The sequence below is a fragment of the Xenopus tropicalis genome, chromosome 8, assembly GCF_000004195.4.
Source record: "Xenopus tropicalis strain Nigerian chromosome 8, UCB_Xtro_10.0, whole genome shotgun sequence".
NCBI classification, from domain to species: domain Eukaryota; kingdom Metazoa; phylum Chordata; class Amphibia; order Anura; family Pipidae; genus Xenopus; species Xenopus tropicalis.
In genome coordinates this window covers 34,630,642-34,642,305 of record NC_030684.2, presented here as the reverse complement: position 1 = coordinate 34,642,305, position 11,664 = coordinate 34,630,642, and the positions used below count along the sequence as shown (strand labels likewise).

The window sequence follows — 11,664 nt, the reverse complement described above, 5'->3', positions numbered from 1 at the left end:
GGGTTATCTTTGACCAGGCTCTCTCCTTCTCTAACCATATTAATAACACTGCCAAAACCTGCCGCTTTTTCCTCCGCAATATTGCCAAGATACGCCCCTTTCTTCCACAAGCAACAGCTAAAACACTAATCCATGCCCTTATACTTTCCCATTTAGATTACTGCAATCTCCTACTAACCGGCCTCCCAGACTCCCACCTCTCTCCCCTGCAATCAATCTTAAACTCTGCTGCCAGGATCCTCCTGCTCTCTCCTAAGAGGGAACCTGTTCAGCCTCAATTAATCTCTCTAGCATGGCTGCCTGTTAAGCAAAGGATAGCTTACAAAATCCTTCTGCTAACATTCAAAGCCCTTCACTCCTCTGCTCCTCACTACATTTCTTCACTGGTCTCCCTGCATGTTCCTGTTCGTCTCCTCCGCTCCTCTCAGAGCCTCCGTCTTTATACACCATCCACACCCACTGCGCTCTCTCGTCTTAAACCTTTCTATCTCGCTGCTCTTTACCTCTGGAACTCTATCCCTGAATCCCTCCGTAGGGAAAACTCACCCACTCTCTTTAAGATAAAACTCAGCTGTTACCTTCTGGAGCACTAAAACATTATTTTGCCCAGTCCTGCGCTTAAGGGCAAATGCCCATACCTGGTGCACTCTTACCTTCCAGTTTGTGCCTGTATGTTACCCAACCACTTAGATTGTAAGCTCTACGGGGCAGGGACCTTCTTCCTACTGTGTCTCATACCACATGGCACTTACTCCCTGTGTATTTATACTTATTTATTGTATTTATTATAACACTTGTCCTCCCTGTGTGTAATTGTGTATACTGTAAGATTGTACAGCGCTGCGTACCCTTGTGGCGCTTTATAAATAAAGTTATACATACATATATACATTTGATCTATGCTAGCCCAATGTTGCTGTGGCAACACATGTAATGGCAGTTCAGAGAGCTGTCGAAGGTGCCTTACCATAAATGTAGTGTACACAAAACTAAAAGATCATCAGGGTTTGTAAATGGTTTATTTGAGTTAGCAGCAACATTAATACCAGAACGAAATGGCGGCATAAAACCCCTTGTAACTATCAGCACCACAAAAAATTCCAGAAAAACATTTCCAAAACACAGGAGTCTACAAAGGGTAAGTATTACACAAAAGTCAGCTCTGCAGATGATCACATAATACTATAAAGTCCATACAATTTCGAAGTGAAAAATGAATGTGTCATGAAGACTGGGATGAAGAAAGCTGATTACTGCAAGTTGCCCGCCACCCTTGCACCCCTAGCATATATCACTTTGGATTTTGATTTTGTATCTGACTGCAAGATGGCTTTGCAGCACAATTCCTTTCCTTGTGTCCCATGTGTTGAGCAGCCAGTCTTAACTCTTCTATGGCCTTTGCTTAGTAACATTCACATAAATAGAACTGCAGCAGCGGCCAATACTAGTACAGATAGGAGCGACGAATATGTCTAACACGCTGGCCCACAGGGTCCGAACAGGGGGCATGCAGATATTGCAAAGCTGTATACATGGCATGGCACACCTGGAAGAAATAATACACAGAAATATAATTTGACAAAACATACAGGGGTGACATTAAGCATATCATTAATGAACTTTTAATTGAACCGTTTTGACTCAGGGACTGTTAATGCAAATTAAGGCACACTGTGTTGGAAATTCTAAAATGATTTGTTAGTGATATAACATCCATATACATTTATTATAAGGGATACAAAGCCTATGAGCCAAGAAGGAACTGCAAGAATATGATGTATTAGGGGGTGGGGCCTCTTCATTGCACAAATGAATGCCAGAAAGGAAGTGACTGTTGTGGCCCAGAGCTGCTGCAGGAAACTGCAATATATACCAAGGAATTGTGATTTGTTTTGTGTAGTCTAAAAGGTTCAGTGTCAGTGATGCATCTTATTATTTTAATAGGAAAAGTATATACAGTAGTGTAATCATAGCAACCATTCAGCAGTTAGTTTTGATTAGCAATGAATGCTGCCTGCTGATTTGTTTGTACTAATATAATGCAGCAATTCAGCACCTACATTACTAAATGAGCATGCATATATTTAAGCCCTCAGTAATAGAAGTTGGGCTGCTTATATACATTTTATTTACATTCTAGTAAGTGTAGCGTTGCCATATAATGCTATATCCTAAATCACTATATATATCATTGTACATTTTGAACAACACAGTTACTTCAACTTCAAGTTTCCCTTCCTTTAATGTATCAATGCTGACAGGCAGCTGCTATTAAACTCAATGACAGATGGAAAGCACCAGGTGTAGCGTTAGCCTAAGTCAAGTATTAAACAATCCATCTACTGCAAGCTGCTAGTGACTGCACATTATAGTCTCCAAATCAGCCATTACATTGCCCTTTTCTCCTAAGGTCTACCCTCCTCATATACCCCCATAAAATGTTATCTGTCCCTTTTACATGCCTAGCGCACAAACGACCGTTATTAATGTATATGTGTATATTTCTGTATACTGGGGAAATGTTTATGCTGTTTTCAGCAGCCAAATGGAAAGATTTAGCTAATTTGCTAATTTAATGTTGATAATGCCCCCTCTATTTAAAGAGCATTCACATCTTAATGGAGTATGAGCATGGTTTTACATACACTTACTGCAGATAATGAATGGGGAAAAAGTCTCTGGTATGGAGTCCAATTGCAAATACCAACAATAGCAATCGTTATGTTGTGATTATAACATGAAGAAAGACTGGAGTTTGGAAATTTAGGATACAAGTAAAATGACACATCTGAAAAAGTCTGCTGAAGCAATGACATTGCTGTATCATATATCACCAGTAGAACCATATATATACATTTTTTAAAAAAAACATTGCACTCATAGGGAAAGCAGTCTAACTTTGCATCCATCAGAGAGCTGCTATCCAAAGTCAGAAGGCAATATGGAACTGGGGTCAATAGAACCAGGAGCTACAATTATATTTACTGTCCTGAAATGACCACAAAAATTGCCTTTTATAATAGCTAAATAAAGCTAAAGGCTGAATTACAACCAGCCTGTACCTCTCAATCTTTTTTTTAGCTTCTACCCCATTTTCTTATATTTTGCTGTTTTGGGAAAACTAAAACAGCATAGATACAGTACATGTCAACGTATCAACCCACCTAGTACAGGTATAGGACCCATTATCCAGAATGCCCGGGACCAAGGGTATTCCGGATAAGGGGTCTTTCCGTAATTTGGATCTTCATACCTTAAGTCTATTAAAAAATCAATAAAACATTAAACTCAATAAGATTATTTTGCATCCAGTAAGGATTAATTATATTTTTGTTTGGATCAAATACAAAGCACTGTTTTATTTTTACAGAGAAAAAGGAAATCAATTTTTATAATCTGAATAATTTGCTTATAATGGAGTCTATGGGAGACAGGCTTTCCGTAATTCGGAGCTTTCTGGATATCGGGTTTCCGGATAAGGGATCCCATACCTGTATAAATTTAGTCTTGATAATTCTGTTTCCACACCACCCTCCCATACTGTATAGCTACATATAGATGGATATTATTCATTTATTGCATTTACATTAGGTGATTTATTATTATTGCATTGATACATTATTGCATTTACATTAGCACCCCATAAAAAAATCATTTTTGTTTCTACTTTTTTACTGGGTGTAAATATAAATATAAATAATAACAGTGTCTTAAGGATATCCCCAGTTTTTAGGTGAGTTTTCTTACCATATGTGTAGGCAGCCAAGGAGTGCAAAAAGGATTCCGGAGAGCAGAGATACTGGCACTGCACATAGCAGGGATATAATGCGGTAGCACCACAACTTGGATGATTCAAACAGGATGTCACTCCAGGTCCATACCTTATCAAAACTGTGAAATGAGGCTGGTTCCGCCAGTACATCAGAAAAATCCAGCTGCCAAAGTATAAGAACATCCAATATGGTAAAACCATATATTGCAGTTATTCCACACATTTTTGGATATTTATTTACTTGTGTTTTCCTAACCATTTTGGGTCGATAAATAATAAAAATATATGAGACTCCTATGTATGAGATATGCTGATGTCAAAAGGTTTTGCCCAGTTACGTAAGAAATGCCGGCATTTTCCATAACACTGTATCCAATGGAAGACATTTCCATGGCAGTGTGGCAGCTTCCACTAATATGATTGTACACAAATATGCATATAAACATAGCTAGCTGTGCAGACTATCCTCCACTAATATGTTGGTAAGAAGCATTTGCAGAATACAGATTTAAATAGAATATACAGCAAAGCAACAAAGGAGCTACATGTGCTATCAGGTAGAGTAGGTAAGCACAGAGATAAAATGTGGTTTTATAAACTGCGACTGAAATATAGCTCTCTTTAGGGGGTGATGGGAATGGCGGTCTATAAAAGAATGAGACAAACGGGTTTGATATTCCCATGTCTTAAAACATAGCAGTTCCCCCCTTCTAAAGTTACAAAAGGAAATCTTGGGTTTGGATTCAGCTGCTTGAATTTTCTGGATTGCAAAACTGCAAAATCTTGCTAGTTAACTTTGCCAAATTCCCAAATGGAACTGTTTTCTAATTCTATTCCTGTCTTTAATGCCCAGAAAAATGCATTGACTCGTAATAAATAAGTCCAAGTGGTAGTACCTTCAAATGCTTGTTGATACCCCGTGGATCCCGTATATCCTGTCTGGGGGGCACTTCATTGTAGACCGTTGTATTTTGAGGGTTTTGCAAATATTTTTGGTCATGATCAGAGTCGATTGGACATTCAATAAGATACTGGTCTTGGATCATGGCAGGAGAAGACTTGGTGCTGTGCTACTGATGTGCTTCAGGTCGGCCTACAAGAGCTTTCCAGCAGCCAGCAGTCTCTTCCTAAATGTGTTTCCTATAGAACTTTCCTTTTAGCTACCAAGTGCGTGTATTCCTTTTTTTTTTTTTGCTCCCTGCCTCTCTCTTCTTTAGATGCTCAGTGGATTGGATTTCAGCCCCACTCTCCCTCCTTCCCTCTCTGAGTTCTGACACCTCTCCATGACATGCCAAACTGAACTGTCACTGATATAAATATGGTGGCTGTCCCGTAACTTGCTCACACCCCAGCTGTGCTGGATTAGTTTTCCTTATTCCCTAGAGATTTTTTGTCTTATCTGTGCTCAAGCCCATGTCAACAGCAGTGGCCAGCCCCACCCATGTACTCTGGTTAACCTATGATCAGGTTTGCCTACAAATATACATTTTACAATGCCACTGAGAGCAGTTATCTAAGACATTTTGCAATTGGTCTAGGTTTTGTTTTTATTCTGACGTTCACTAGTCTGGCATTATTTTATTTCATTTTTTTTCTGTAACTAGCCAGTTTGAAAATTTCAGCAGCAATCTCTTTTTAAGGTCACATTTTAGCAACCAGGCAGCAGTTTGAATTTCAGAGCTTGCAATTAGTGATGGGCAAAATGTTTCGCCAGGCATGGATTCGTGGCGAATTTCTGCATTACGCCATTGGCGGATTGTTTCACGAAATGGATGAAAAAATTCGCCGAACGTCCAAAAATTGTCGCCGGCGTCAAAAAAGAATAGTAGCGGGCGTCAAAAGAATAGCCGCGCGACGAAACATTAGCCGTGGGCAACAAAAGAATAGCCGTGCGATGAAATAATAGCCGTGCGACAAAATAATAGCCGCGCGACAAAATAATAGCCGTGCGACAAAATAATAGCAGTGGGCGACGAAATAATATCTGTGCAACAAAATAATAGCCGCGGGCGACGAAACAATAGCTGCACGACAAAATAATAGCCGCGGTCGACAAAAAGAATAGTCGCGGGCGACAATTTTTTTGTCCACAACATTTTCACCGTTTCGCGAATTTTTCGCCGTTTTGCGGATCTTTTGAAAGATTTGCGAATTTTGCGGCGAAGCAAAACGGAACAGATTCGCTCATCACTACTTGCAATCAATAGTTTCCTGCTTTATAAATGAGTCCGACTGTAAAATTTTTTATAATTCTGAAACAATATAACCAGAGCCGCTTTAATGGTAAAATGGAGTGTTTGCCTTGAAGGGAAACCTGTAATCAGCAATTTTTTTGTGCAATAATCTTTCAGTGAAGCATCCACCAAAATTCATAAAGAGCTGTTTATCTTGGCATAGAAACCCATAAATAAGTGACCATTCATGTATATGGAAGACTTAACCCTCTTCAATATCACTTTAACAGGACTGCAGTGAACGCTATCTCTGCAAACAGCAGGCCCCATGCAAACTTATAGTAACTGGATGAACTTGATTTGCTTTATTTTAAAATGAAACAAAACTGTTGCTGGTGACTATTTGCTGCCCTCTGTTGGAGACAAGTTACGACTGCATTGCCCTGTCAAAGAGAGCAAAAAAGCAACCCCCTGTTTAGCTATGAAGTGACTTAAAGAGCTACCAAATCTAATAGTAAGTCAGCTTCTACAAGTAAAAGTTGCTAAACATTTTTGTAGCTTTTTATCACCTAAACTGAAACCTATTGTTCTATTGGCCACTAAATATTCTATTCTGTATAAATACATTGATAGATTTCACATCAGCAATACTTGTAGATAACAAGACTGATATCCCAGTTTTATTAATATATACCATTGGAAGGAGTTACAGTACATATTTCCATATAGTATGTATAGAATTTAAGAATCTACAAATTAGGTTTTTAATGGGGGGAAATTTTGATGTAGTATAGCACAAAGCTGGATATCTGTGCTTTTTATGAAGGTTGTAAATATTTTTTTTACAGGCTACATTTTGCCTGAGGAGTCTAACTGTATATGATCCATGATGTATTTCCCCAGTTTAGCCAGTCAAGCCTAAAGGATGCTGTTAGCTTTACTTCAGGACTTGCAGTATAGCTGGTCATATCTTAGCATGTAAAATAATACATTATTACTATACTATTACTATATTTTAGTATAACTCTGACTTGTGCAATACCTTTTTAAAAACAGGTTTCTTACTGGTTCCTTGTACTTGATCTTATTTAGACTCAGTTCTGCCAATAGCAACTCCCAGTAGAGCATGGGTTACACAAGGTTCTTTCCTCTCAGGTGGGCCCTCGATGTCCAACACTGCATGACAGGTGCAGCGTCGAGCTTGCAGCCTTTAACCCCCTTTCCTGTTTTAGCCCCCCGACTTTCTCCCGGACACACACATAGACGCTGTAGTTTGGGAAGAGAAGGCCGCAGTTATTTATTTATTAACAATAACTTACATCCGTTAACATTTTAACATTATAAACTTGTACAGAACCGTTTGCATAACAAACATTTACAATACCCAACATTTACAGTAACAACAATCCCTGAGCCCAAACGTAACGCCTGGTTCCTGCCTCCTTTTCCCCCGACCTAAACCGAGGCTAACTGCCGATCAGGACCCCCAGGCCTACCGGGCTACAGTCTCCTTGACAACTTAAACTTCCCCCTGAGGGCACGGAGTAAGGTACCCTCCGCTAACTGCGACAAAACAACCCCCATTTTAAAGGGAGGGAGGGTGGGACGTCACGAGCTGCCGATCCTCACGCTGCCTGGAACAAACTGAAGGTATGCTGCCTTGGTTGCCCCTCCCCTTACTAAGCCCGGGAATTTCCAGGCCCCTCATTGGCCAGCACCATTAACCCAAAGGAAGAGCGGGAAAGGGGGGCGGGCTGCCCTCCTTAACCCTGTCATGCCCTGCTTCCCTACACTCGTTACGGGTCATTGGGCCCCCTTCTCACAACTTCTTTTCACTTCAGTTAACAACTGAACCCTATTTAACCATATGTAACACCAAATGAGTTGCTTAATGGTACCTTTAACCTTACTTGGTCTTACCCAGACTCATTTCTGCAACTCCCTGCTGCTCTTGGTTACAGGTTACATGCAACTCTTTCCCTCGCTGCACTAGTGGAGGAAGGGTTTACCACACTAAAAATCACACATAGAACTTGATCTCTCAAATAACTTTGTCACCAGTGGTTTTTAAAACAAATTAACTCTTTATTGAATGAATGGTTCACAATCACAACCCGTTCGCGAACTTACGCCAAAAAGTGAGAAAGTTCGCAAACATTGCGAACCCCATAGACTTCAATGGGAAGGCGAACTTTAAAACCTAGAAAAGCCATTTCTGGGCAGAAAACTGATTTTAAAGTTGTTTAAAGGGTGCCACGACCTGGACAGTGGCATGCAGGAGGGGGATCAAGGGCAAAAATTTCTCTGAAAAATATGTTGTTGACACAGCGTTGCGTAAAAACGCAAGCTATTCCTATGTATACGCAAAGGCAGCTGGCAGACCTAGCGGAAATACGTGGCGTTTTTTGCTATTTCGCACTATTAGCACCATGGAAACGGGATTTGCTTACACCAGTACTAGGCTGAAAAACGCCATGTGTGGCTTGTGCTGCGTTTTTAGGCCGAGAAAAAACGCAGCAGAAAAACGCCTAAGGCGAACCCAAATTGCGAATTTGCGAACTTGCGAACACCCAATGTTCGCCGGCGAACAGTTCGCTACATCTCTAGTTACTACAAACATTTTTATCCCTCCGATGGTACTCTTACTTTTCAGCTGTATTGTTTGCAACACCCCAGCGTAAGGCGAGACTCACAGAATCTCCTATACTTGAGCCTAACCACTTTCCCTAATCCCTATACTGGTGGCATTAATGCCACATTGTACCCATGTAACCCTTCCAGGCCTCCTTGTTGGAGCCTCTGGCTTCTCTGCAAACTACACAAAACCCTCCTGGGCACTACATATCATAAAGGTTGATTTATCCCCTTAGCACACAATCTCTTCTAATAAGTGGGAACCAAAGAGACAGAACATATGGTGGCTTCCTTTTTTAGAGACTAGGGCATCCTGAAACCCCAGGTCAGTTACTGAAATGCCAGGTTGGCATTAAAAATGATTAAGTATTGAGCTTATGCTGCAATGTTAATTTAAGGGAAATCATAAAGATGTTATTAATATTAAAGCTACTGATAGTTGAAGTCCATCAAAAGATTAAGGTCGGCAGTTGGGAAATTCCTTTTGTTTATGCATAATAGTTCAAAGTCACAACTAATCCCATGGGGCAGCACAGGAAGATCCTACTATGGCGCACTACTCACTACTCAAAAAGTACCGAGTGCAAACACATGTACAGGTATAGGACCCATTATCCAGAATGCTCGGGACCAAGGGTATTCCGGATAAGGGGTCTTTCCGTAATTTGGATCTCCATACCTTAAGTCTACTAAAAAATCAATAAAACATTAATTAAACCCAATAGGATTGTTTTGCATCCAATAAGGATTAATTATATCTTAGTTGGGATCAAGTACAAGGTTCTGTTTTATTTCTACATAGAAAAAGGAAATCAGTTTTAAAATTCTGAATTATTTGATTAAAATGGAGTCTATGGGAGACGGGCATTCCGTTCTTTCTGGATAACGGGTTTCCGGATAAGGGGTCCGATACCTGTATTACTAAGAGTTATTAAAGACGTTTTACTACTCATCCGAGCAGCTTTTTCAGGTCCCATACCAGTCAGTTGAACCGAAGAAGCTGCTCGGATAACTACTACCTATACCATGATCTGGATGAATGAAAATCTTCATAGTCATACTAAGAATTATGTGTCTGTCAGATCACTGATAGGTGCATAGGGCAGCAGGGGGCTCTAGCACTTTGCCAAACACTCAACTAAACATGGGGATGATGGTCTGTCCCTTCAGAGCCTAGCACAGTTATTAACCAACAGTGATGGTCTCCTTATTTAGGGGACTATTGATTGGGAAGACCTCCGGCGTAGGAAATTAATTATTATGCATATTACATACATAGTACAGTATTATAATAAATGAATATACATTACAACCCTTGCCTGTAGGCCTTTCCTTGACTAGAGCTGGTCTTTTAAAGCTTCATTTGCTGAAAAATATGAAAAAAGAACACAGGAGAACACTTTCTTAATTTGTTTTTAAAAGGCTCACCTTCTCCCGTAAGTAAAAAGAGAGTATTTTCATCCATGTCGTCAGTACAAAACTATAATTCACTTGGTGATACGCCCACAAAATACCAAATGATTCACACAATAAATTATCATGCATCACTGAAAAAAATCCAGTTGACAATCTTCTTCCTTTTGAACTAGTAGCTTGGAAAGCTTAAAGGGGATATAACCCCAAAAAATGAATTGCTTCATGTTTACTCAGGATTATCTTTGAGCATTTTTGTAATTTACATTCATTTTTTTTGTTTTTAGTGGTTTCTGGAATATTTGCATTTTTAGATTGTTAATAGCAGGCTTTTAGTCAGCAACCTAAGGGTTAACCGAATCCAGAAGTCCATGGACAAAGACACCTATGGTAAAACCACTTAAAAGGGAAAATGAATGGAAGTTGCAAAAGTGTTCAGAAGACCACTCTGAACAGGGTTACAACGATTCTTGGGGTTTATATGCTCAGACAAATAGGTACAGTATGGGGCACATTTACTAAAATTCAATTTTTTCTGGCCTTGAAAGTCGTATAAACTCGACATGGTATACATTCAAATTAAACTTGCTGTATTTATAAAATGTCACGATAATGCTTGAATCGTTCAAAGAAAATTTCGAGTTGAAATCCCGAATTCTTCGAGTTAAAAGCATTGTTAAAACTAAAAAAAAAAAAACGAGTTTAAACGGATGTTCGTTTCCATGAATCCTCTCTATTTTTCCCAAACAGGAATTGCTCCAGCAGCCATTTTAGGAGCATTGGCACTCCAATAATGTGTTTACGTTTCACTTGAAACTGGGTGAATCTGAAAACAATGAGGGGATTAAGTTCCCCTTGAAGCTGTGTGAAAACAAAAGAATGAGGGGATTAAGTTCCCCTTGAAGATGGGTGAAAACAAAAGAATTAGGGGATTAAGTTCCCCTTGAAGCTGGGTGAATCTGAAAACAATGAGGGAATTAAGTTCCCCTTGAACTGGGTGAAAATGAAAACAATGAGGGGATTAAGTTCCCCTTGAACTGGGTGAAAATGAAAACAATGAGGGGATTAAGTTCCCCTTGAAGCTGGGTGAAAACAAAAGAATGAGGGGATTAAGTTCCCCTTGAAGCTGGGTGAAAACAAAAGAATGAGGGGATTAAATTCCCCTTGAAGATGGGTGAAAACAAAAGAATTAGGGGATTAAGTTCCCCTTGAAGCTGGGTGAATCTGAAAACAATGAGGGAATTAAGTTCCCCTTGAACTGGGTGAAAATGAAAACAATGAGGGGATTAAGTTCCCCTTGAACTGGGTGAAAATGAAAACAATGAGGGGATTAAGTTCCCCTTGAAGCTGGGTGAAAACAAAAGAATGAGGGGATTAAGTTTCCCTTGAAGCTGGGTGAATCTGAAAACAATGAGGGGATTAAGTTCCCCTTGAAGCTGGGTGAATCTGAAAACAATGAGGGAATTAAGTTCCCCTTGAAGATGGGTGAAAACAAAACAATGAGGGGATTAAGTTCCCCTTGAAGCTGGGTGAAAACAAAAGAATGAGGGGATTAAATTCCCCTTGAAGATGGGTGAAAATAAAAGAATTAGGGGATTAAGTTCCCCTTGAAGCTGGGTGAATCTGAAAACAATGAGGGAATTAAGTTCCCCTTGAACTGGGTGAAAATGA

The 11,664-nt window shown here is 39.8% G+C and overlaps 1 protein-coding gene across 1 annotated transcript; it reads right to left on the bottom strand.

Moving 5' to 3' along the window:
• Positions 1 to 1,000: 1,000 nt before the first annotated feature.
• Positions 1,001 to 5,090, bottom strand: LOC100496423 (caveolin-2-like). Its single transcript, XM_002935212.5, has 3 exons — positions 4,669 to 5,090; positions 3,748 to 3,935; positions 1,001 to 1,546 (listed from the first exon to the last, which is right to left on the bottom strand). Exons 1-3 carry the CDS (start codon positions 4,816 to 4,818, stop codon positions 1,390 to 1,392), a joined length of 495 nt encoding a protein of 164 aa, XP_002935258.1. The 5' UTR covers positions 4,819 to 5,090; the 3' UTR covers positions 1,001 to 1,389.
• Between the last annotated feature and the right edge of the window lie 6,574 nt (positions 5,091 to 11,664).